General features: G+C 39.0%; 2 protein-coding genes across 6 annotated transcripts; one reads left to right on the forward strand and one right to left on the reverse strand.

Annotated features, from left to right (window-relative positions):
• Positions 1 to 9,942, forward strand: LOC129733107 (immunoglobulin domain-containing protein oig-4-like). 5 transcript variants are annotated; one of them, XM_055694682.1, is made up of 5 exons: positions 1 to 230; positions 577 to 741; positions 9,245 to 9,316; positions 9,388 to 9,537; positions 9,594 to 9,942. In XM_055694682.1, exons 2-5 carry the CDS (start codon positions 628 to 630, stop codon positions 9,750 to 9,752), a joined length of 495 nt encoding a protein of 164 aa, XP_055550657.1. In that variant the 5' UTR covers positions 1 to 230; positions 577 to 627; the 3' UTR covers positions 9,753 to 9,942. The 5 variants fall into 5 exon arrangements, with proteins under 5 accessions (XP_055550657.1, XP_055550655.1, XP_055550658.1 ...); XM_055694680.1 differs by having other exon boundaries at positions 1 to 219; XM_055694683.1 differs by having other exon boundaries at positions 1 to 193; positions 553 to 741.
• LOC129733105 (guanine nucleotide-binding protein subunit beta-2) lies at positions 9,797 to 27,010 on the reverse strand. Its single transcript, XM_055694676.1, has 6 exons — positions 26,761 to 27,010; positions 10,971 to 11,416; positions 10,703 to 10,904; positions 10,301 to 10,430; positions 10,153 to 10,239; positions 9,797 to 10,083 (listed from the first exon to the last, which is right to left on the reverse strand). The coding sequence occupies exons 1-6, from the start codon at positions 26,830 to 26,832 to the stop codon at positions 9,977 to 9,979; spliced, it is 1,044 nt and encodes a 347-aa protein (XP_055550651.1). The 5' UTR covers positions 26,833 to 27,010; the 3' UTR covers positions 9,797 to 9,976.
• Positions 27,011 to 27,332: the final 322 nt, after the last annotated feature.

Here is a 27,332-nt window from a genome sequence, read left to right on the forward strand (position 1 = left end):
TACAGACAACGGTGCTCACGTGTGCGCGTGTGTGTGCCACAAACAAAGCGGATTTCACCTTATTCACAGTAGAGTTAGTGTCAGTCCTGTTTTATTTTTCGTTCGTAACAGTCTGGCAGTTCCAGAGGATCAGCAGAACATAGTTGTGTATTGTGATTATAAGTGATTTGGAAGCGCAATACCAATTTCAACGGTAATAGTGATCGAAACGTTCAACAGGTTTTCAAATTGTATCGTTTTTCTATTTCGGAAATGTACTTCATTATAAAGCTGCTCAAATTGAATTTCAATTCGTTTCAATCCAACTTGTATGAACATTTTTTGTGTGAAGCAACTACAACAAGATTCCCCCCCCCCCCTCGTCGCAATTACCGTGACGATAGAGTGTAAATTTTTAAATTAATTCATGACCCAAAAGTGGACCGTATCCGAAAAAGGGGAGAATGTTGTGGCTTGACCTGAAACACAACCTACATTTGATAGTACTACATTTGCAGTTACATGAAGGCTTTCTGAAAAATCCGTTTTTTCTTCTGATAAATGCTTGTAAAGGTATATTAATTGAAGTTCGGATAGTTCATACAGGACAGCAGGAAACAACCTTAAGAAACCTGAGTTTGGTATAGAATGAAGGTACACATCAAATCTTCGCTGGTAGTGTTGTGTCTGGTTGTTCTGCTGATGCTGGTAGGAGACGCGATGGCAAGACGTGGCCGCGCTCGAGGACGCACTAAATCAAGGGTAAGTCAATTTAACCAAATTTTACCTACAATCAAGCTATTACGTTTATACGTTTCGCTGGGGTTATCGTGTGACGTGTTTGGCTCAAGGGAATACACACGCGGTTATCTGGTAGAAAAGGAAAAATCTAGGCTAGTTGAAAATTGCTGCGTTGAGTTCATTTTAGCAAATATAGGAATTTCAAAAAGTGCAAATTGCGGCATTTTGGTTAGCATCAACAACCGGGAAAATTATGATTATTGCCACCATATCAATCTTAAATAGTAATGATTGAGGAAATTCTTGGTGGACCGAATCCAGTTAATAGATTATTTTAACGGTATCAGTTCCAACATTGGCAGGCAGATTTTCTATAGCATAAACAAGCTGAAAAAAACGATTTTTTTTGTTATTGTTATTCTTCTACCAATTTAAATTACTAGTTAAAAAAATAAAAAAAATCTTTTTAATAAGATTTGAATGATTACGAACACCCTAAACATTGTGAGGTCGAATTATTTTTTTATTTTCACGCTCGAAAATTGTATTCTCCATAACTTTTGGAAAATCTATCAAATACATTTAGGTGATCTCAAAAACACAATGGTTGTCTACGACTGTATGCTGTGCAATCTGACTGAACGGTTCGGAAATGCTACAGAATCCTCCAACCATTTCGCATTTGCATTCAAAAAACAATCCTTCATCGGTTTTATATTATTCCGTCGGCGCTTGAACTCTCGAAAAAAGTATAGAACAAGTTTTTTACATTCCTCGTAAGCTCTAGTAGCGTTTTGTTTAGTGTGGCGATAACCAAAAAAATAAAAAACTGGAAAATCAGAGAATGTGTTTGTTTTAAAATAGGGTAGCGAACGGCTTCGGCAATGGTTTTCTTCGGCAGGTTTCCGCATAAGCTTGCTGCAGGACACCTGCCGAAAAAAAACCACTGCCGAAGGCGTTCGCTACCCTAATAAGGTTCATTTTGAACACTGCCTACTGTGATGATACGATGATGACACCTCAAAAATATGTACTGCTGCAAGTCATTGTGAGTCACTGGGAAACCGTGAGCGGCCATTAATTTTTTTTTACTTTGATAACATTTAATATACTATACATGGCGTGAATAGGTTCGAATACACTTTAAAAATGTGTTCAAAAATGAAAATTCAAGATACTTTTTGCTGAGTAAATTTTTATTGAGGCAATGTTAATTAAAAACCTTTACGACTTATAAGCTGGGAGCAGATACCCCCACCAACCTCCTTTTACTGTATAAAGAGCTAGAAACGTTTCTCCAAAGAATGGCACACGACGTGTCCATCGGAATCTCGTCCCAGATCTTGGAAATGAGCTTCCCAAATTGGTCAATAGTGCTCACTTTATGTTTGTTTTTCTTGGCCAGCATGTACGAGCATACATAAAAGTCCAGGGGATTATGGTCCGGGTAGATGGGCGGCCACCAAATCAAATTGAGAAAATCAATCAAATTCTTTCGATACCACGCTTGGTCGATATTCACCGTTTGGGCTGGTGCGACTCATGGGGCCCCCTAGTTCTGGGCCAGACGGGAAGACAGAGTGACGACCTTTTTTTTTGCGCGTCACCTTCCAGTGAAACGTTAAGTAATTTCTACTATTACCTCTAAATGTATTAAGGAAAGAGGGTTCCACGGAAATATCTGCCCCGGGCCCCCCACCACCTAAATCCGGCCATGTCTGTACGGCTTGCATTCTAGGTCCTTCGTCATGATGGTGTGGGCAGTTCCGATCAACACATCCAGGGGTGACATTGCGCATTTCGTTTCGAGCATCTCGAACAAAACTAAATGATCGCTGGGGGGCGTTATGTTTAATTTTTCATATTTGTTTCGGGTTAGATGAGCCGCAGGAAAAATGACAATGACAGCTCCTTTTAAGCTTAAATCATAACTGGCATTATGTGACCTACTCGAAAATAGCGAAAATCGTTCGAATCGAGCTGCGCAATGCCACCCCAGGTCGACAACGGTTTATTATTCGACGAATCTGCTCCCTTATCCCCGTGGGCTCTGTGGTTAGCGATGACGGTCGGCTAGCTCTCCTACACGGTTGCCAAAAACAATATCGATAACGAATTCTCTCAACTAATCCTAGTTGATCGAGACCGCTATTAGCCCCAAGGCTGACAGCATCTTCGCCACGGCCGCCCGGATCTCGCACGGTCCTTCCCAACAAACAATTTTGTTGTTTTCAAATGCTCGACGGGGTACCCGGGTACCCACAAATTGTAATTCTTGTAACGTTGATAATTTACATCTGATTTCGATACCTTTAGCACCAAAAGGTTCAGTAATTTCTCTAGTTTGAAATCAGAGTTAGTGAAAAAAATTTCTCAATGTGTGCTGTTTTCCAGAAACCGGAAGTCACCATCTCGAAGTTAAAAATGGCACCTGCAGTTGGTTTCCGGTCTCTAGGCATCATCCTGATTCCGGAAATATCCATATTGGGTGGTATCTGGTCATATTTTGGTTCATTTCTAGAAACCGAAAGTTGCCATTTGTGAATTCAAAATGGCCTCTGGGGTCGTTTGAGGTCTCTGGACATCATTCTGATTCCGAAACTACTTATATGAGGCGGTATTTGGTCAATTTTGATCCAGAAACCGGAAGTCGCCATTTTAAGATTTAAGATGAGCAATACGGTCGTAAAATCGTCAGTTTCGGAACATATCTTCAAAAAAAAAAAAAAAATTATCAAACAGGTACAGTGGTGGTAGTGGTAAACGTTGACCACCACTTCTAAATCGTGGATTACTTGATTGCCAAAACTCCTCTCTAATCCTCGATTCCCAGAAACCGCTTCTGGTTGACGATTCCAGCTTGTACTACCGGTTCAGTGAACCCATCGGCAGCCGTTGACGTAGTTCTCTACATTCGGCTCATTATCGATTGCGTCATGGACAAAGTGGTAACGTATGCCCGCGTGGTTAGTCCTCGAGTTGTCGCACAAGATTGGTAAAACCTCTCGCCAAAGATTTGGCTCAATAGGTTCTTCCACCATAGCGCTTCCTGAATCGTCCTGGACAACGCCATGTATTCCGCTGGCTACCGTCGGCTGCTTCACGTTCCAAGAAATGGCACCACCTTAGAACACAAATACCTCAACAAACAATTTAGTTGATACGTTGCTTACTAGGTGATTATTCAGCGGATTTCGGCTGAACTATAGCTTAAGAAGCCATTTGTTGGAACGCAGCCCGTCGTTGATTGTCGCGTGTCTACAACTACTTTTTCCGTCGGGTCCACGTTTTGTTTTGAATACCCACTTGTTTTTGATCGCTCTCCCGCCTTCGGCAAATCTTGAAGCACCCACGTTTGGTTGAGCTGTAATGCTGCGATTTCCTTCATAGCAGTCATCCACAGCTTTCGGTCTGGTCTATTCAACGTCTCGTTGTACGTGGTTGGATCGCTCATTCGCTCGATATTCCGGGCCGCAGCTTGTCACCGACTGTCGGGAAACATTTTGGGCAGTGTACGTACTATGGGTAATAAAGTTATTATACTTGCCTGGAGGCCAGCACTCCCGACCGCTGCGCCTCAATTCTAGCTGCTTGTCAGCCGGTCTTTCAAGTTGCGATGGGAACGCAATTTCGTTGTCCGCATCTCCAAATTCTTCCGAACTGCTGCTCACATTTACTATCGACTCAACAGTTGCACCTGGTTGTTCTGGTTGACTGCCAGTTGCCTCATCTCATCGGGTCGTACTGCAGTCTGATACGCTTCATCGGCTTCCGCTTCGGATGATTCAATCTCTAGAAATTCAACTGGTTCTGCCAGGTCAGGTATTGCCTCACCACGTCGGCACTCGTTCACGATCTTTACATCACGGCTAATGACGGCTTCATTGGTCTCCGGATTGTACAATCTGTAGCCTTTTGTGTTCTCAGCATAACCAACGAACACTCATATTGTCGATTTGGAGTCTAGTGTTTTTTCTCTTCCGCTTCGGCACGAGCATCGTGGCTATGGATCCAAATAACTCCAAGTGGCTAACGAAGGGTTTCTTTTCTGACCACGGTTCTTCTGGTATCTTACCATCCAAGAACCTTGTTGGACTACAATTAATCAGGTATGCGCCGTATTCATCGCTTTCACCCAGCACTTTTTCGGCAAGTTGGCATCATTTAACATGCATCTCACTTTATCGAGAATGATCCGATTCATGCGCTCCACAACGTCGTTTTGCTCAGGCGTCTACGGACAGGATTTTTGATGCCTTATTTCGTCTCGTTTCATACTTGCCTTCAATCGACCATTCACATATGTTCGTCTGTTGGCACTGCGTAAAACCATAAACTTGCAGTTAGATTGCCGTTCAGCCTTTCAATAGATGGCACTTCAAACGGCCCGCAAGGATCTGTATGGACCAGCTCTAAACTCTCATTGGCCCTCGAATCACTGTTTGTGAATTCGTCACGAATAGGCTTATCTTGTAGGCATTCTAGTGTCCCTCATTCTTGATCGAAACTCTGTTTGTCAACTGCTGCAATCGCTTTAGATTCTGTACATTTTGATGGCTGAATTTATTATGCCACATCTCTCTACACCCACTAGTTTAGTCGATCTAAGACACTCTCAGCTATTTCGGAGGCAAAAACTTCTCCGTCCTCGGTAAGCACTAGAGATGGTCGGGTACGGGTATTTTTACCCGATACCCGTACCCGACCCGTACCCGACGGGTTCGGGATGGGTTTCGGGTAACGCCAAAACATATTTTTCGGGTTCGGGCCGGGTACGGGTAATTTAAAAACTAAGGCTTCGGGTTCGGGTCGGGTACGGGTTTGAAAAATTCTCAACTGGTCGGGTACGGGTCGGGTACGGGTAATTCGATTTTCGTGCTTTATGAGAATTTAATTATTAACTTTTCTAGCCTAGGTGTTTTAGCATAGTCTTGGTCTGAGAGGGAGAAACGGATACGAAGCAGCACGAAGTTGCATCGGTAACGGTATCATTGATTTCTACAGAAGAATGATTGCATTTTGCTCGACCGTGGACTTATTCGAAAAATACTTATTATGATACTATAACTTCATCATAAATACAGCAAATAGTATGCTGGGCTTTGCTAAGCGGTTCAGCCACAATTTTCAAGACCCGTATACTATCAAACTATTGTATATTACATATGTTAGACCTATTGTAGAATATTATAATCTCATATGCATCAGTCCAAAAACAATTCCTTCTTTACGTGCTTTGCAACTTGAATTGGGCTGCATTTTCTCTGTCATCGTACGGAGCACGTTGCATGCTCATTAATCTGCAAATACTTAAACAACGCTACGAATTTGCAATGCTATTCTTTGTCAATGACATTATTGCAATTCGTATAGACTCATCTGCATTACTATCACAACTCAGCTTTAATACACCTTCAAGGCATCTTAGAACGAGAAAACTTTTTTCAGAAAAACATTGCAGAACTAATTATGCAAAAAATGGTCCCATAAATCGAATGATGTGTCAGTATAATCTACATTGTAAACCATTGGCATAACAATGTCAAGAAAAAATAAGAAATTAAAAACTGTCTGAAATACACTAGAAATATTTAGCTCGTAACAAGAACATTGTAAACACTATAAATAATAAATGTATGCAATATTTATGTAATCTACATTTGCTTGACGAAATAAATAAACAATAAAAAATAAAAAAAATAACAGCCACACAAGCAATGAAATTAACAATATTTTCTGAAACATAATATTTCTGTCTTTTGGTAAGCTACGAGTTTTGAAAGTTTGCCGATTTTTTTAAAAGCATTTTTGTTGTTTAAACGTGTAAGCAATGTTTGCAAATAAACTCTTTTCGGCAGACCTCCTACGTAATTATTACTCGGGTATAAAAAAAAGTCGTTTGGTAACAGTTTCTAACGATACACTTCATCACGGTTTAGTCTTGATTTTCGTTTCACAAAATAGTGAGGTATGAAATTGTAAAATTATTGCAACTCTGCGCAAGTCTACGTAAATATAAATAAACTCAAAAATCTAAAGAAACTGACTCGAAAAATCTGTGTTTTGCATACAAATTTGCACATTAAGTATTCGTGATGTTCGAGTCATACTCGGGTTACAGCAGGAAAATAGTTACACACTATCAAAAAACGACGAATGTGCGTGTCATCTGTTTCGATAATTTTTCAGTGTAGTATTCGTTTCTCCCTCCCAGGTCTTGATTTGCACTGTGACCAGGGATGCCGCATGTACAGAAATATCTGTGTTATACCGAATTTTAGATTTCTGATTGCTACGATGTGCACATCAAACTCGTTGCTCAATTTAAACTCTACCAGACATGCATTTTTCACCATTGTTGTGCGAGTTGTGCTAGTTAGGGTAAATTAACAAAATAAAAATTTTCAGCAGTTTATATGAATCATACGTATGCATACAAAATAAATAATTGAAATCCCTGATCAATTTTAATATGAGGTAACTAACGGAACCCAAATATTCCGTACACTGTTATGAATAGATATTTTGCTGTGTGATAAAAATGATCAAATTTTTCAACATCAGACGAGCGGACATTCTCAGTGACAGATGCTACGCTGGATTCTGGGAGCACCAATACATCGCCTGGAACTCTGGTTCATTGACATTCGTTCACATGAACTCTCGGGTCTAGCCCAACTCTGGCCATCATCTCGAGAAACCACATATGACAATTAGTGCATAAAATGTACGAGGTAATCAGGTATTTAAAAAAAAAAAAAAATAAAAATTTCAGGACGGGTCGGGTACGGGTCGGGTACCGGTAATTTCGGGTTATTTTTCTTTCGGGTACGGGTCGGGTACGGGTAGTTGAAAACAAACTTTTTCGGGTTCGGGTCGGGTACGGGTATTTCAAACAAACCCGACTTCGGGTTCGGGTCGGGTACGGGTTTGAAAATTCTCGATAAGTCGGGTACGGGTCGGGTACGGGTAACAAATTTCCCATACCCGACCATCTCTAGTAAGCACCTTACAGTTGTCCGCTGTGAAAACCAACGTGAAATCTTTGCTGCAGACTTTACTTAATAATAAGAGATTTGCCACCAGCTCTGAAACTTTCAGTACCCCTTGCACGTCCACTACTCATTCGGGGTATACCCTTTACCTGGCTGTTATCCAGTTTTTGTTTTCTGTGCCAACTTGAAACGAGACCTAATTGTAGCACAATCCATCCTTCAGCTTTTTCAAACCGCCGTTCCCGCAACGTCGTTGCTGTTATGCTCCTCCGCTCCTTCGTCACTACTGCTCTGCGGTACATGCTTGGCCCTAACGTCCTACAAGATTGGATTCGAACCTCTAGTTCTTGATTTAGATGTTTGCGAACCGGTTATAGTACCTATTTCCGGATGCATTGCAAGAATTCATACTGTGAGTACTGTTAGTTTGAATGCTAATTTGTGGAATGAACGTTTTATTGATTTCATTTCATCAAACAGTACAGTGGTTGCTTGACCACCACTTTTCCTAGATCGTGGATTACTTGATTGCCAACAGAAGAGAAATATAAATGAGTTGGTACCTATCTATGAAAGAATAAGAAGAATTTTAGGTTGCAGTTCTTGGGATAAAAAAATCTAATTTTTCTAAGTACGTCTTTGTAAAAATCTATTGCCGACAAACCGATTTACATTGTTCTATAAGTAAGAACATTTGTCCTACAAATTGTAGAAAGGGGAAAACGTCGACAACATTTTACCACATTTTTATGTTCATGGTTGAGGTGCGAAAGAAAAACCTTGTGTTTAATTTTTTTTTCTGAGAAGTTGAGGTTAATTAACCAAAAACCAAGTAATACCCATTAAACAATTTAAGTTACAGCTAATTAGGGGGATTTTTGTTGTGCTTCAGCTCAATGCTATTGAACAAATTGTTTGTTGGGTAAATGAAGAATTTGCAGTCAATTTATTACGCTTATTATACAACTGGGATGAAGCAAATTCAAACTGCGCGAAAAATTCTGGAGAAACCTCTAGAGAACACAATATGAGAGCTCGTAAACATTCTCGAGAACCTGCGAAATTGTCAAAATACTACTCGGACACAGAAAGTTTTTTAAGCCTGTATTACACTTTTTGACCAATGGTCAAATATTTGACCTTTTGACATAATGGTCAAATTTATTTGACATCATGATTGTTGTTTGCCCGTGTTTGCCCCATGTAAAAATTGGAGAGTAAAAAACAATTATCTTTGACCAAATTTTTATCTGTCAAAAAGTGACCAATATTTGACGCATGGTCAAAGAGTGTATTAGAGCCTTTAGCATTCTACATACACATCTCTGTAATATTCCCATCGGAATTTCACACTATCTCTACTTACCGCACGCTATCGGTACAAATATTTTAGACAGCTGGCCGCTAACGCTAATTGAAAAATTATGGGTGACCCCAGAATGTTATGCGGCGGCGGCGACTTCTGCGCTGCACACAAGCCTATCGCACATTCGACGACTAAAGACTAGTTAAGTATCGTTTATTTTCAGATGCAAATTGGTTTACCCATCACAGGAAAGTACCGAGATCCGGAATCTGATCAGTATTATAACAACAATAATGTAAGGCATCAGTGATATTCCAACCAACCGATTACGATGATCTGATTTTTTTTCATTGTTTTTGTCAACAGGGAGCCAAAATCACACTCGCCTCTCACTTTGATTATGAATACGTGCTCGGACACAAAATAGCGTTTTTGTGTGTTGCCCGAGGTACTCCCCGGCCAACAATCACGTGGTATAAGGACGGTGTGGAAATTTTCAGTCATCTTTACCTTCACGTCTGAGCTCGGTCACTCGAAGAATAGGACTTTTTTGTACCATTTTATCGTTTCAGGTCCATGAGTGGTACATCGGTAAAGACAAGGTAAAATCCAAAATCGAGATCGATCCTGCCACCCAGATGGACGCTGGAGTATACGAGTGTACCGCGGATAACATGTATTCGATTGATCGAAGAAGCTTCAAGACAGATTTCTCCATTGCATTCGATTAGTGGCGTATCAAGGCTGTGAACTGTGGTGTGTTTCTAGGGTTAGATCAGGTCGAACAGCTGGTATTGTTCAAACGATGGATTTTATTGCTTCAGCTCGCAGAAAGTATCAAGCTCAATCTTAAAATAGCTTTAGTATTATATTGTGAAAAATTACTCAATGGATGTTACAAAATATAACAAACAAATAATAGACCGTGTTATGCTGTACAGGCTGGCGCACACTTTTAGACCCAGACGCGTACATGCTGATCCCAGCTGCAGGATGCCAATGCCATCCCGTTTGGAGCCATACAGATAGATGTGATGCGATTCTCGTGACCGCTAAGTACTCCTAAGAAAACACGATGAACAATGGTTAGATATTACAATTTCGGTTGCAGAGGTGCTGGATTGCCGTTACCATTGTGTTGACCCTTCATCGTGTCCCAAATGTGAATATTGTTATCGTCGGATCCACACAGGATGTATCTTCCGCTTAGTGATAATGCTGTAAGCATTTAAAATTAATTAATCTAGCAAAGAATTCTCAAAACAAAAAATCATCTAACCACAAGAAGTGAATCCACTACTCTTGTTCGGTGGTTCATAATGTCCAATCTGTTGATCGGATCGGAAATCGAAAAGTCGTGCCGTTTTGTCCTCCGATCCAGTGGCAAAGGCAAATCCACTTGGGTGATACTGAAAGAGTTTAGTCCTTTACTACGGGGGATTTCACACTTACGTTCTCTCAGATCGTAGTGTAACTTTATGGGTTTGGTGACTGAAATGGGGATAATAATATGAGAAACCCTTTTATATGACGTTAAAGAATCTTGTTATCGGTTTCCTGTTTGATACAAGAGAACAACGAACCATCCGTCTCCATAGTGATAAAAGTGCGTCAAAGGAACTTAATGGAAAGTGAACTGACGATAGGTACAACAGGGTAAGATTATACAGCCTGCACTCACACAAACACTGTTAACATCGGCCTCGTGACCGAAAAACGTTTGCTTCGGGGTAGATTCTCGCACATCCCACAGCTTGCAGGTACGGTCAACCGAGCCGGTCACGTACGTGTTTTTGTCGGCACTCATTGAGATCGAAACCACATCACCAGCGTGGGCGTCGAATTCGGACGTTTTCTTTCCCACCTGAAGATCCCAGATGCAGCTGAAAGAAAAAGCTAACCATCAGTTAAATGCGTTCATTTTTTAACCTCCCGCACATCGTTCTCACATCTTCATATCACCCGAACCGGTCAAGATATGTGTATCGTCCAAAAACCGGCACGAGCTCAAGAAACCCTCGTAACCCATAAGCTCCCGGACGATTTTGGCATTCCCCTGCGCATCTCGATTGTTCAAATCGTACACGGTGCACATGTTATCCATACCGCCGCAGGCAACGAAGTTTCCCGAGTCAGCATAGGCCACACTCATCACCCAGGCCGATCGCAGTGGAATGACCTGCACCTTGTTGCCCGTCCAGGTATCCCAGATGATCAATTTTCCGTCCAGCGAACCCGTCACGCAGTGTCTCGAATCGCCGGCGTAGTGCACCGAGTTGACCTTGTTGATGTGACCCTTGAGAAACTTTTTCGTCGTGATTCGCACCTTCGGGACATCGCCCATATCCGCGCATTTTTCCGGCAAGGTGCAATCGGCTGCCTTCTTCTGGTCTTCCTGTTCGTTTAGGTGTAAGAGAGGGTAGGTATATTTGTTTTAGGCTAATTGGATCGATAAAACTACGCAACCACAAGGCAGATGCTAATGCGACATATCAGACAGCAAAGGGAATCCTTGCGTGTGCGACGGTGTATTCGATTGGAAGCACGTGATTCGATTGAATGCCTATATGAAACAGACGTTGTTGCGTAATTTGCATCGGTAGCTATCGAGACGAGTGGAAACCGTGAAAATTTTGTTCTCGAGAACACCTTCTATACAATTTAATCTGAAAATGGAACCAGCTCACTGATATGACTGTTAAACATGAATTTTGTTTTTCAGCAAACGATATGTTTTTTTGTGGAAAATACACAATGACATTATCGTGGGAACTTTGACAAACTTCAAAATTTTTGATGATTTTCAAAGTATGGTTGCTTAAAAGTCTGTTATGTTTCTTAAAAATACCAGTTATTAACAAAAAAAAACTTTAGTCTGTAGAACACAAGATACTAACTTCTAGACCATTTGGAGAACAAAAGAAGCTATAACTCCTATCCCGCACAGTCTTGTTGTATGTATCTGTAGAACTTCAAGATCTACGTCTCAAGATGGATGCTTCGAATAATCTTGAATGTTGCCTTGGAAAATTTGCTTGAAAATTTAGAGGCACTCTTCATAATGCTTCGAATAATCTTGAATGTTGCCTTGGAAGATTTGCTTGAACATTTAGAGGCACTCTGTAATTTTTACACTTTTAACCTTTTTTTGCGGTGCTCCTAAACAAATTGTTTTAATTTTGAATTTCTTAAATTGCTCCACTGATTTTCCAATTTTTTTTGTTCTGCTCGAGCTCAGCACTCAGTCTCACAAACGCGGTCTAATTGCGCTTTTTTGGTCAATAATAAAGTGACCCGACGTTTCGCATCGCGCGGGACCGCGTTTTAACAAAATGTCCCGCGTAGAAAAACGTGCCACGAAATGTAAACAATTGAACCACCAAATGTCACATATTTTCAGTAAGACAGCACTCGCCAAATTTTTCGCTTCGCTTGAAACTACAAAATGTGCATATGTGCGAATAAAAAAAAATCATTCAGTGAAATTATAATACCCGACAGGGACACATTTAGATTTAACAGTAAAAATAAAATTTGAAACAATATTTATATAGAAATTTTTGTATACAGCTACCTAACAATTTTTTGCGAAAACATACAAATTTTAGAAGAAACATGCGAAGTGTTCAAAAAAGATAGGAGCAACAATGTTTCACTTCTACGCAATGCACATATTGGTTGAAAATATGTTTGATTTTGTAAAATAAATTGTTTCGACTATTTCGAAGATAACGAACCCCTATCTCGATAATTCTAATAGCGTCTTCAAATACCCATACACCCACGATCTTGTATCTCGATATTTCGATATCTCTAGTTTCTTTTATCTCAAAGAAACATAGCAAGCTTTGGCTCTTATTTTTCTCCCGATATCTCGAAGTGTCAAATTCAGTTTCCATTGTTCAACGGAACATGTAGTCAAACAGGGGTAAACGAAAGCTGCAAGTCTAAACTATTGACCGACACCTACTCTGCTTATAATCGCATACCAGTCCCATATGGATTTTCATCGTTTTTGAGTGAAATATCATAATCGCATATCAGAGTATGGCTATATTTTGCTTCAATCTATATAACATATACTTGGTGTTGTTTTTTAGGCTTTTAACTGTTAAAAAATCATCAAATAATTAATAAATGCAAGGTTGTTTCAGATCAATTCCACACAAAAGTTAATTTTAAATAGACACTGAAACAGAATTATTTTCTGAAGTTCGTCTCCGAAAGGTTATTGGATTCCTCAATCAGAGGGGTAATAGCCACGAGCAATGTTTTATTCTGTGGATGATCTGCCTATTTTGAATGATCATTCAAGTTGAAATTGTCAGAACTCAGAAGAAATCGTTTAAGTTGCTTAGCTGAAAACAGCTTGTACCACTTTTCATCGCCGTCGTCCACCGTCAAGTCACTGTTGTGATGAAATTGGAAACTTCCCTTTCTCAATACCACTTTTTCAATATGCCAAATGCACGGGCCAATGCGAAATAGTTTTATTCAGCACGTGGTGCGAACACTGAAGACGTAAGAAAGGAAATTATCCAGCAGCATATCCAAGACTACAACCTTATATTTTCCTATTTCAACGACGACCTTAAAGTCGGAATAAGTGATGGGTGGACGTCTCCGCCATTCTTCATGCAGCATGTAAGCTGTCTGCGGTCATAAACGTGTGCCCATATTCAAAATACTTGAGAAAAATATGACTACTCCTACACAGAGCGGTTGAAAGTGAGACTGGTATGCGAATATTTTGCTACTCGATGGCCTGAATAATCGCATATCAGTCTCTCTTTATCGAGTGCGTCTTGAACTGTCCTACAAATCAGACGTTTTTTCGGTTGCTTGTGGACTGGTCTTTGACTGCCTATAGCTTCAAAGTTTGTGTTTTGTCAGTGTGTCTTTTAAAGACTACCTGAAAGTTATTTCCCATCAGTCTTTCTCAAGACTACCTACTTTTAAATTTAACATTTGTTTTAACTTTTTTCGTATCACCTGAAATGGCTGGACGGAAAAAGAAACCTCGCATCGCTGCGGGGAGGAAAAGAGAGGCATCTCTTTCTGACACATCGAGTGTCTGTAGTGACAATCCTTTTGATATTTTGCCTGAGCAAGAAGCTGGTGAAATGGAAGTTACCAATAATGAAACTATACAAAATATAAAATCTTTAAAAAAGGAGAAAGTTCCACCTATTGTGGTAACTATTTCTTCTGAATTTAATGTATTCAAAAAGGAACTTTCAACGTTTGTTTCTGACGTTAAAGTTACCTATCAAATTGGCCGTAGAGGTGAATGCCGCTTATTAGCCGACTCAGTAAAGGGTCGTGATCGTCTTGTTCAGTATTTAACTGACAAGATGTACAAATTTTTTACATATGACACCAAGAACGCCAAGCCGTTCAAGGTTGTCTTGAAAGGTCTCACCAACGATCAAACCGTTGATGAGATCAAACTTACTTTAACAGAATTACTTGGCATAGCCCCTACCCAAGTAATTCTAATGAAACAAAAATCACGAGGCGAAAACAGTCAGAGAACTGGAATTTCCCTTGTTAATTATTTAATTCATTTTAACCGCAATGAGGTTAACAACTTAAAATTTTTTGAAAAAGCACATGCATTGTATAATGTGCGTGTAAAGTGGGAAATTTATAGGAAGTATGGCGGAGGTGAACAGCATATCACCCAATGCCGTACTTGCCAACGTTATGGCCATGGTTCCAAATTCTGTAACATGGACCAAAAATGTCTTAACTGTGGAGACTCTTCTCACAAAAAGGACACATGTCCTGTGAAAGAGAGTAAAAATTTTCGCTGTGCGAATTGTAACGGCAACCATATGTCAAATTTTTATCAATGCCCAGTCCGTTTAGCAATTGTTAAGGCAAGGCAAACAAAATTCTATTTCTCAATTAAAACCAACTTCAAAACAAAATTCTCCAAGCGTACCAGTGACGCATAGTTTACCTACTCCTTTGCATACCCGTTTAACTTATGGACAGGTTACAGGTAGTTCGAACATTATACCGCCTAGTGTTGGTAGTTCGAAAATGACCGTTAATATGGGTAAGCAAAACACGCTAGAAAATAATTGTACACCTATTACTCCAGCTAATATTGCTGCCGAAAATATTTTTTCTAATGTCAACTGCCTGGGGCCTATTACGGCAGGTAAACTTTCTTTTTTGCAACAGGCAATGTTCGATCTCATGAACGCCATGTTGCAGGCAAAATCAATGTTTGAAGCCATTCAAATAGGCACAAATTTTACTATTAAAATTGTTTCTAATTTAAAATTTAGCAATGATTTTAAATAAAACAATTAAAATATTAAATTGGAATGCTCGCTCATTGAAGGCCAATGAGAATGAGCTTTTTAATTTTTTAACAGTAAATAATGTGCATATTGCAATTATTACTGAAACATTTTTGAAACCTAACATTAAATTAAAATATGATCCCAATTACGTGGTTCATAGATATGATAGGATTCAGGGTTCCGGCGGTGGAGTTGCAATTGTTATTCATCGCCGAATCAAACATCGTGCTCTTCCCCATCTTGAGACGAAAGTTATTGAAACTTTGGGAATTGAAGTTCAAACTGAACTTGGGATTTTATTTATTGCCGCAGCATATTTACCATTTCAATGCACACGCGAGCACAAAAATTATTTTAAAGGTGATTTACAAAAACTCACCAGAAATCGTTCGAAATTTTTCATAATCGGCGATTTTAACGCTAAACATCGTTCATGGAATAATTCTCAAAGTAATTCCAACGGCAAAATTTTATTCAATGATTGTTCTTCAGGATACTATTCTATTTTGTCTCCGAATAGTCCTACATGCTTTTCTTCTGTAAGAAACCCTTCAACAATTGATTTGGTGCTAACAGATCAAAGTCATGTATGTAGTGATTTGATCACACATGCTGACTTTGATTCTGACCATCTTCCAATAACTTTTTCTTTATCACATGAATCAGTTTTAAACCCTATGAGCTCTGTTTTTAATTATAACAAGGCTAATTGGGAAAGATACAAAACTCATATTGAGAGAAATTTCAATAATGAGCTTGATTTGCAAAACGAAGTGAGTATTGATTCCGCTTTGGAAGCATTAAAATGTGCAATTGTTGATGCCAGGAATTATTCTGTTCCAAAGGCTCAAGTGAAATTTGATTCATCAATAATTGACGAAAATCTTCAACTTCTAATTCGTTTGAAAAATGTCCGCAGACGTCAATATCAACGTTCTCGTGACCCTGTTTTTAAAACTATTTATAAAGATTTACAGAAAGAGATTAAACATAGATTTACTCTTCTGAGAAATCAAAATTTTGAGACTAAAGTTGAAAAATTGAAACCATATTCAAAACCATTTGGAAGCTGTCGAAGATTCTTAAGAAACCTTCAAAGCCTATTCCAGTTTTAAAAGATGGTGAACGTTTTCTTGTATCCAATGAACAAAAGGCTCAAAGACTTGCTCAGCAGTTTGAGAGTGTTCATAACTCAAATTTGAATTTTGTGAGTCCAATTGAAAATGAAGTCACACGTCAATTTGATTTAATTTCTTCCCAGAATTTTTTACCTGCAGAAATAATTGAAACTAACTTGAATGAGATTAAATCAATTATTAAAAATTTCAAAAATATGAAAGCACCTGGTGTCGATGGAATCTTTAATATACTAATCAAACATCTCCCTGAGAGCACAATGGAATTTTTAGTGAAAATTTTCAATTGCTGCTTCAAAATTGCATATTTTCCCAAATTATGGAAAAATGCAAAAATTACTCCCATTTTAAAACCGGATAAGAACCCAGCTGAAGTTTCAAGTTATCGACCAATCAGTTTGCTTTCTTCAATAAATAAACTGTTTGAGAGAATTATTCTTAACAGAATGATGTCACACATCAACGAAAATTCAATTTTTGCAAATGAACAGTTTGGATTTCGCCATGGGCATTCCATAACTCATCAATTGCTCAGAGTTACTAATATGATACGAGCTAACAAATCTGAAGGTTATTCCACTGGAGCTGCTCTTTTAGACATAGAAAAAGCATTCGACAGTGTTTGGCATAAAGGTTTGATTGCGAAATTGCAAACTTTTAATTTTCCAATTTTCCTAATCAAAATTTTAAAAAATTATCTTACTGATCGAACTCTGCAGGTTGTCTATCAGAATTCAAAATCTGATAGATTTCCTGTCAGAGCAGGTGTACCTCAAGGTTCAGTCTTGGGTCCAGTCCTGTACAACATATTCACTTCAGATCTTCCTGATTTGCCTCCAGGATGCACAAAGTCATTGTTCTGCGATGACACAAGCATTTCCGTAAAAGGAAAAAGTCTTCGTGTCATATGCAGTCGATTGCAGAAAAGTTTAGATATTTTTTCTTCCTACTTGCAAAAGTGGAAAATCTCTCCCAATGCTTCTAAAACTCAAATGATAATTTTTCCTCATAAGCCTAGGGCTTCTTTCCTCAAGCCAAACAATAATCACGTTGTCAAGATGAATGGGGTTATTTTAAGTTGGTCCGACAAGGTTAAGTACTTGGGACTAATTTATGATAAAAAACTTATTTTCAAAGAGCACATTGAGAGTATACAAGCCAAGTGCATCAAATATACGAGATGTTTATATCCTCTTATTAACAGGAATTCTAAACTTTGTTTAAAGAACAAACTTTTGATTTACAAACAAATTTTTAGACCAGCAATGCTTTATGCTGTACCGATCTGGTCAAGTTGCTGTTCAACAAGGAAGAAAACGCTCCAAAGGATTCAGAATAAAATTCTGAAAATGATTTTGAAGCTTCCTCCTTGGTTTGGTACACTCGAATTACATAGACTTACTGGTGTTGAACCATTAGAAGCTATGTCAAATAAAATTATTAACAATTTTCGACAAAAATCGTTGCAATCCTCAATTGCTACGATAAGCTCTCTTTATAGCCAATAAGTTAGCAATTAAGTTAGTTGTAAGTTTACTTCCCCTTTTCTGACAAGTAGGTTTAAATCCCTACGAATAATAAGTCCTAATTGCGAAAGCAAACAAATCCTAACAATTAAAATTACAAATTTCTAACAGTGCTGAGAAGTCACCATTTGTGATTGGACACACATACTCATTATTTACTAATATTTATCATAAATACTTAAGCTACTAACAAATCCCCCCTTAAAAAAAAAAAAAAAAAAAAGTCTCTCTTTATTTTTTATTGCAATTTCCGCGAAAAAGGCAATTCTTTAATGAAGAAGTTGTGATTAAGGTCTATTTCATTACATTGTGTCGAAAAAATAAAAATAACCCACCCCAAATGAGTGGAGTACACTAAAGTCGCTTTTTACGCGGGGGATACGTACCGCGTAAAAAAAAACCGCGTAAATTCCGGAATCCGCGTAAAAAAACCGCGTAAATTCCGGAATCCGCGTGAAAAAAAACGCGTAAACTCCGGAATCCGCGTAAAAAAACGCGTAAATTCCGGAATCCGCGTAAAAAAAACCATCGTTAATTTTGCATTCCGAGTGAAGGGGAACCGAAACCCGGGCAAAAAAATACCGCGTAAATTTCGGAATCCGCGTAAAAAAAAACCGCGTGAATTCCGGAACCCGCGTAAAAAAAAACGCGTAAAAAGCGACCTTAGTGTACCCAGAACAAGAAAAATATCTTCAAGCGCTGTTTTTTTCAACTCGTATATTTTCCAGATGGGACTGATATGCGATTATAGGCCGTACTGGTTATTGAGACACCTGAAGCAGGTCGGCGTGTTTCCGAAATCGCAAAAATATTCGGTATTACTCAAAGTTTCGGAGACCTGTTGAGGAGGGTAGAATGACAGAAGATCCTAGGTTGGAGTGATGCTAGGAGGTGTTCATAAGCTAAGCTAGAACCAGTAATTATTCTTCGTCTAACGTGTTAGTTCAAACCTGTAAGTTTGCTTAAGAACTCTAAGACTCAAATTTTGAGGGAAGTTAGAGTTGGCCGAAAAGATTAACCAAACGACAAAAGATTTTTGAAGTAGAATACTTCTCTCAAGAAGTTGGGCTACATAGGGATCTAAAATGAAAATCTAAAACCGAAAAAAGTGAAAAATATGTCCAATTTCAAATGCTAATAAATCGGTTAGATGGATCTCCTTCGTTCTTTCAGCAATAGATTGGAAAATCTTCTAAGATTCTTCCCAAATGCAGATAATTGTAATTTTATTTTTCAAACTATTGTACAAGTGAAAATAGTCAAGCCTTGTCAAAACGAAAACTTCGACCTCTGATTGGTCGTTATATGATTGCTTCCCAAGCACGGCCGACAGAATCATAGACCTTGCCATTTGGAATGTGCTATTTGGCCTATATTAAAGCCTGTTTCACCCGAAGCCGCTCATTATAATTCTAGACTGTGACAACAGCAGTCCTCCCTTAGCAGTAGCAGTGCAGTGCAGTGGATACAGCAGCAGTAGCAGTGCAACGGATATAGACCACAGCTGTGTTATGGCAACGGTTTGCTGAGCGCGTCTCAGCATCGTCAGCAGGACCAGGTGATGCAGGACAGCGGATACCAATGGCAACGGAAGCGTCCACTACTGTGGCAACGGGGATAGCGCAGCGGTTGACGTTGGTCTCAGCATCAATATAAGCAGGGCCAGCTGATGCAGTGTGGCATTTTAGTGAAATGATGTCTCTGAGCGATTGCAGGCACACCAGCAAATGCATCCATGAAAAGAACATTCTGGAAAGCTTTTGAGTGATTATCTTCCCTCAAGGAATACTTTATTCGCACTGCCAGTGATAACGCAAAAATGTGATCGGCATCTTATCAAACATTGAATTAAACAACAAATTGTCCTTTTCAGGATGAAATAAAAACCTAATTGAAGAGTTAATATTTTCTCTTAAATCAATTTACACTTTCAAGAAATTTGAATAGGTATATATATATATTTGACTTCATCTCCGTGTCTCAGAACGTACTGAATTATCTTTTCCTTCAGTCATGAGCACAACATCCGAAAAGCTTTCATTATCAGCATAAAAATTAATTTTTCGCATAATTAAAATTCAAAAATTATCAAGTCCAAATCATGACAAGCAACTATTTTACTGAGAATGGTCAATCCTTGTTGAAGCGCGAAATTTGACTGATCTGATTAGTCGTTAATATGATTGCTACCCAAGCACGGTCGACAGAATCATAGACCTTGGCATTTTAAATTTGCTATTTGTCTGTATAAGAGTAAGGATGGGAATTATCGACTGAAATGGCTATCGATAGTTATCGATGATTGCCTACTACTATCGATAGGTTTTTCATCCTTATATAAGAGCCTGTTTCAGTCGAAGCCGCTCATCAGGGACGAATGACCGTTTGGGTTAAAGTCCCTTCAAAAGAAATCAACAGCAACGAAGCCGCTCATAATAGTTCTAGACAGCGACAACAGCATTCTTTCCTTAGCAGCAGCAGTAGCAGTGCAGTGGATACCAGGCGGATAGCGGCCACAGCTGTGGCATAGCAATGGATAGTGCACTAGTTGCAGCGAATCTCAGCATCGATAGCAGCTGGGCCAGTTGATGCAGGGACAGCGGATACCAATACCAGCGTGTAGCGGCCAAAACATTGGCATGGCTACGAATAGCGTAGCAGTTGCAGCGGGTTTAGCATCGATAGCAGCTGATGCAGTGAAGCACTTTAGTGGAATGCAGTCTCTGTGCGATAGCGGGCACTAGTAAATGCATTCAATAAAAGTTGACTCATTTTGATAACACATGAGCCGTCTAGTTTTGAGTTTTAAATCAGCTTTTCACTGTTTATTTTATCACAAGGAATACTTATCGCACTGTCAGTGATAACGCCAAGATGTGATCGGTATCTTATCCGATATTGAATTGAACAACAAATTAAAAAATGACTGACACGCAAGCAGCCGGGTTTCTTTCTTGTAAAAGTATTCTACTTCATCTTTGCGGTCGTGGCTTTGCACACAACCCTCCTGTGATTTTTTTTTTAAGAATTTTTGCAGGGAAAGTGGCAGAATAGACAGAGTGCACACGGACGATTGAAAGAAGACTCTACCAAGAACCATAAGCCAATATGAACCAAGTGACAGTATTGAAAGTGTTGAAAAAATGTTCATTATTGGGGAGAGCAGCGAAACTTAGTGTTTCTAGAATGCGAAGTCACTCCCTGTTATTTATGAAGGACACTCGAAAGCCTGGGCCAATGCACAGTGGCAGGTCTCTGAACAAAAGTCGGAAAAATCTAAAAGTCTTTTTTAAATGATTGGAAATTACATATTACAACTTTGATATGGTGAACTCATTTCTGATGTCAGTAAATGTTGAAAATAACAATTTATGCACCTAAAGTGCCGTTTGGTCTTTCATGATCAGATAATTTTTTTTGCTCCAATCATGCTTAAAATTTTATTAGGGGAACCGCTCTTATATTCATCTCAACACCTATATTCATCTCATTGCTCTTATTTGTTTAATTTACTGTCAAATTTCACTTTTTTTTTCAAAGTAAAAGTAGTTTTTTTTTTACCTCTCGATTCAGTCGACTAGTCGGAAGTTAAGAGTGACGAAAAGAGCGAAATAAAAGCGACGAGAAGAATATAGGTGCTATGATGAATATTGGGGTGGTTCTCTTACTTGTTTTTCATCGAAAAACTTCAGAATCGTATTTTTATGTTTGGTTCTTAGGATACTCCTTTATAAATTAGGGTGGTGCAAAAATCGTCATTATGCAATTTATTTTATTTTGAAAATTTTCTAGCTTTAAGCCGTTTCGACCAATTCAAGATCTTTCTGCGATAAGTTAGAGGTCTCTTAAGGAAAATTATGAAATCGTACGCTAGTTTATTTTGACGTCATTGGAAATATAAAAGACGATAAGTTTTTTTCTCATCAATTTAATTTGCATACATCTTGTGTACTGAAAGCGGTTTACAAATTTATATAAAAATGCTTGAGACTACTGGAAATCACTTCAAGTATACACACTTAGATTTTATTGCCGAGAACTCAACAGCAGATTAAATATTCAAGAACATCGGCAAACAAAATGTCAATACATGCTGGTTTACGATAGATCGATATATTTGCTAAACGATCGTCGAAATGTATTGCTGACATTTGTTAAAAATTTCGCCGAGCTCGATCAGCTGTTGGGAAGTTTACCGACATAAATTAAGTGTGTACTTCCCAGTCAATTATATTGTTTAAATATACGAAACTGAATATTTTACAACTGACCACTATACGTCTCCATAGTTTTATTTTCAAAATATCTCCTTATGAGCAGTGCAAAACAGGACCCAAAAATCTGAAAAGTGCAATAAGTTTCTCGTAGGCTGTTGGTTAACCGATCGTTCCGAACTGTTTTACAAGATTGTACGGTAAAAATGTAATTAGAAATACATGTTTTTTGGCTTCCTTGCAATATGTTTTACCTCGATTGAGAAATTGGTTGTATTTTTGGCAAATCTTGAAAATCAATTAAAAAGTGCATAAATTTCCCTACAAAATCGAACTTGTTGAATTAAAATCGGATCAAAACTGAGGGAGTTACAGGTGCTTGAAGATAAGCCTAAAATTGTGATTTCAAACATGAAAATCATCGAAATTGCCTGATATAGCAGCATTCATAATGCGATTGAAAATCGATATCTTAACCGATTGTCATAAAACTTTGGGAGAAGGTCATTTATAGTTTGAGAATCTTCGGAGAAATGTAAAACATCAAAAATATTGACAAGAAAAATCGAGGTTTTTTCAGGCCTCCGACCACTGTGCAATGGAATGCATAGATAACGTAGAACTCCACAAACATTGTGGAAAAACAATGTTTGATACATTTATTTTTTAAGATATTTACACAAGTTTTGAAAATGCCTTCCTGCGCCATTAAACAACACGGAATACCGTTTCAAAGAGCATTTGCTCGTTGACCGAGATCTACGTCACAACCCAAAAGCACGTGCTTTTTTTCCTTTTTTTGCTACTAATACAGACAAATGTTTTCTTCTTTCTCACCTGTATATACTCATTGAGCCTGCACTGGACAGCGCCCATTATTTTTTAACTTCAGGTCGCGAAATTTGTAAAATAAAGGTGGAAGGATTTGATGTATGTGTACATCCTAAGCAGGGGTGGACGAAGGATGGTTTAAGCTGCAGGCGAAAATTGATTTGGCGCAAACCCAATTTTTAAAGAAGTAGGCACTGCCAAGCAGTCCTTGAGAAGTTGATGAGCGCTCATGGAAAAGGCGTAAGAGTGTTTTCTAATAAAATATTTCTTGTTCGTAAACATTTGTCTGAGTTTGCCATTGTCTGTCCGAGTCAAAGTTCGAAGTTATCCTAGATGTTATGGGCAATGCAAAGAAACGCATCCCGCAGCTGACCGGACCAGATTTCAGAAATTGGTGCTTCCGAGTCAAGCTTCGCTTGAATGTAGATAAATTTTCATTTGTGCTGAAAGAACCAGCTTCGGCGGCAGACAATGCTTTCACGAAGTGGAATCAAACCGCCACAAAGGCCAAGTCAATTTTCATTGGCGGAAAAATTATCAACGATTACGGAAGAAGATAAAATTTGCACAGTGGACCAAGGCTGCGAGCATTTTTGAAATGAGCAATTCATCTACTACAAGAATTAAGGAACCCCATAGCAAAACGGGGTAGCTGAACGCTTTAGTCAGACTGCGTAGATGTGGTGGGAAGCGGCTTCGACGGCAACGCACCTCCTGAACGTTTGCCCTGCGGTGGTTATGTAGGGGGTGACACAAACAAAACATTAACAATTTTTGATAACAAGATGATTTCACTGCAACCCAGATGGGGTGACACCCAGGGGGAAAGGGGTGACAGCCAAATTTTCCGCACCGGGTGTCACTTGATCACGCTACGCCACTGCGCATATGGATGGCCCAAAACCTGACATCAAACACCATTTTAAAACAGGTGCCCCTAGTCATTACCAAAACGCGTCAACTTACGTGAGAGTTCGCATAGTAATGCTCACCGGGTTCGTCGCTACAACGTTATGTTCACAAGAAAACTTATTTAAGTCTGAATTTAAGTCTGAAAAAAAGTTAGTGGCTAGGGCTTTTGGAGTGAACCTGTATTATTGACCAGTGTAATCAAAACAGGGTGACGAAGTAGGCACTGCCAAGCAGGCCTTGAGAAGTTTACAAGCGTTCAAAGCAAAGCAAAGCCTTGGTGCTACATTCCGATTCGGAGCTTGACCTTCTGTTTACATATTTATACACAGACTTCGCAGCCAACTGTTAAGTGTAGAGGAGAATTGCGGAGCTCGAGACGAGCTGGGAGGGTTGACAAGCGCCCATGGAGAAGATTTTCAGTCCTCCCCAATCAAGGCGTGCAATCCTGAGTTCTGAAGAACAGAGGATTTATACTTTATGCTAACTTTCATTTTTTTCATCATTTGTTACAACTAACACTAACAGCGAATTTTTTTATTCCACCAGCTCACCTCGTTTTGACCACTAACTGCTGTCAAAACCCTTCTTTATTCGCTCAATTTTGACCCAGTCTTGACCTGCCGTGCTGCCCGAAGCGCACTGTAAAATTTGTCAGCTTCAACCCACTACTGCACGTGCTAAGTGCGTAAACAATTATCTGGCATCTCTTTCTTACTTGCGTCTTAAATGGCGATGACGTTTTATTATCCCTCGGCAGTTTTGCCCGCACACAGTGGAATAAAGAATTTCGCTATAAGTATCCTATGTTTGAGTGCGCGAAAAGAAATTTCAAGGTGTACTTGTGATGGTTTCGCCGTAAAACATTTTTTTTAAATTTCAACAAACGCACTGAAAATTAATGTAATTTTGTTTGCAGTCCTCCGTATATTGCTGTATATTTTCTTATTAAGTAAATAACAGGAGGGTTGTGTGCAAAGCCACGACCGCAAGGTTGAAGTAGAATACTTTTACAAGAAAGATAACCCGGCTGCTTGCGTGTCAGTCATTTTTTCTAGTAAATAAACGTTGACTAATAAGATCGATCGAATTTTGCGCTTCAACAAGGATTGACCATTTTCAATAGTAAGTTGCTTGTCATGGTTGGGGGTTGACAGTTTTGAAATTTTGAAATGAAATTTTTCGGATGTCGTGCTCATGATTGAAGGAAAAGATAATTAAGTACGTTCTGAGACACGAAGATAAAGTAAAATTTAAAACTTTTACAAATTTAAAAATATAAATTAACTCAAGAGAAAACATTAACGCTTCAATCATCAGATTTTTATTTTATCCTGAAAAGGACAATTTGTTGTTCAATTTAGTATCGGATAGGGTGCCGATTACATTTTTGGGTTATCACTGACAGTGCGAACAAAGTATTCGTTGTGATAAAATAAACAGTGAAAAGCTGATATAACACTCAAAACTAGACGGCTCACGTGTTGTCAAAATGAATCAACTTTTCATTGAATGAATTTACTAGTGCTTACTATCGCACAGACACTGCATTTCACTAAAGTGCCTCACTGCATCAGCCACTATCGATGCCGAGATCCGCTGCAACTAGTTCGCTATCAATAGCCATGCCACAGTTGTGGCCGCTATACGCTGCCATTGGTATCCACTGTCACTGCATCAGGTGGTCCAGCTGCTATCGTTGCTGGAATCCGCTGCAACTAGCGCGCTATCCATTGCTACGCCACTGCTGTGGCCGCTTTCCGCCATCGCTGGTATTCACTGCACTGCTAGTGCTGCTGCTAAGGGAGGACGACTACTGTTGTCGCTGTCTAGAACTATTATAAGCGGCTCCGACTGAAACAGGCTCTTATTTAGGCCAAATAGCACGTTTTCAATTGCAAGGTATATGATTTTGTCGACCGTGCTTGGGAAGCAATCATATAACGTCCAATCAGAGGTCGAATTTTTCGTTTTGACAAGGCTTGACTATTTTCAATAGTACAATAGTGTGAATAATAGAATTACAATTATCTGCATTTGGGAAGAATCTTAGAAGATTTTCCAATCTATTGCTGCAAGAACGTATGAAATCCATCGAATACTAACCGATTTATTAGCATTTAAAATTGGACATATTTTTCACCATTTTCGTTTTTAGATTTTCATTTCACACCCCTATGTAGCCGAACTTCCTGAGAGAAGTATTCTACTTCAAAAATAATACCCTCATTAATACTAATTGATTATTCTTTTTGATGTCTGTGTTTGAGAGACCAATAGAACTGTCCGCTTCAACAAGTATTTTGTTAGTATTGTGACATTTATTCTGTTTTTTTTTTGGTTTAACACGAGCAATTCGGGTTATTCGCGTTGAAAGAGATTTCGAAGGCTGTTCGCACCTACGTGAACTCTCATATGCAATTGTCAAAATGTGCGTGATGACAAAAGCAAAAATATTCCATGCAAAAACCAAACAAATATCAGCAACACCGTCAACGCGAATTCCGGACAGTAGGGCTTCCGTGAACAGTTCGGTCTATTGCCATTTTCTCACTATTTTGCTCTGATGCGGAATAAAGTAATCAATAGTAGTTTTCTTCTGCGTTTGTAACGGCGTTTGCGCAAATTCAATTTGTAACTGACCGCTGTAAATCGCGATACTTCGAAGAAAATAGTTATTCAAAGCTTTCATTTGAAAAATAAGACACCTACTTGAACTACGTTAACTTGAAACACGATTTTTATTTAATAGAATTCGAGGTAAAGCTGTATCGTATCACATTAGTCACCGAGTATAACAATGTACCTGCATTTTAGCAATTAGGTCATTGAGCTCCTTCTTCAGTGCCGTAATCTCCGGATCTTCCTTAGGTCCCATTGTGATGATTTAGTTTTTCAAAAGATTAGCTAGTTTAGTTGTATTGCATAAATTTGTTCACAAAATAAATCTCCAATTAATGTTTAATCGAACACTAATCCTGTATGTTAATCAAAGTAATCCCTCTCCACACGGACTGATCGCGACGGAAGACAAAAAAGAACTGAACGGTGAATAGCAGAAAAAACTATAGTACCAATAAGGAACTTCAACGGTTCCTTAAAATGACTAATTAGATTTTCGTGTTTCCCAGTTAGGGGAGTTCGGGGCATTTCCCGGGTATAAATCATTCACAACATAACGGCGTTCAATGTTCAAGTCCCCAGCCCGTTGTGACACTTGGCGGGTTTCGATTCGCTACCATCTGGGATAGGAGCGAAAAAATTGTCGCTCCCAACGGGCCGTGAGTAGAAATACCTCGCTGCACGTGGCTGCCATAAAGCTAGCGTATTATGCAGTGGCTTATGAAGTGCTTAATCGCTTGTCTTTTACATGATGTT

Source organism: Wyeomyia smithii, chromosome 3, assembly GCF_029784165.1.
Source record: "Wyeomyia smithii strain HCP4-BCI-WySm-NY-G18 chromosome 3, ASM2978416v1, whole genome shotgun sequence".
NCBI lineage: Eukaryota > Metazoa > Arthropoda > Insecta > Diptera > Culicidae > Wyeomyia > Wyeomyia smithii.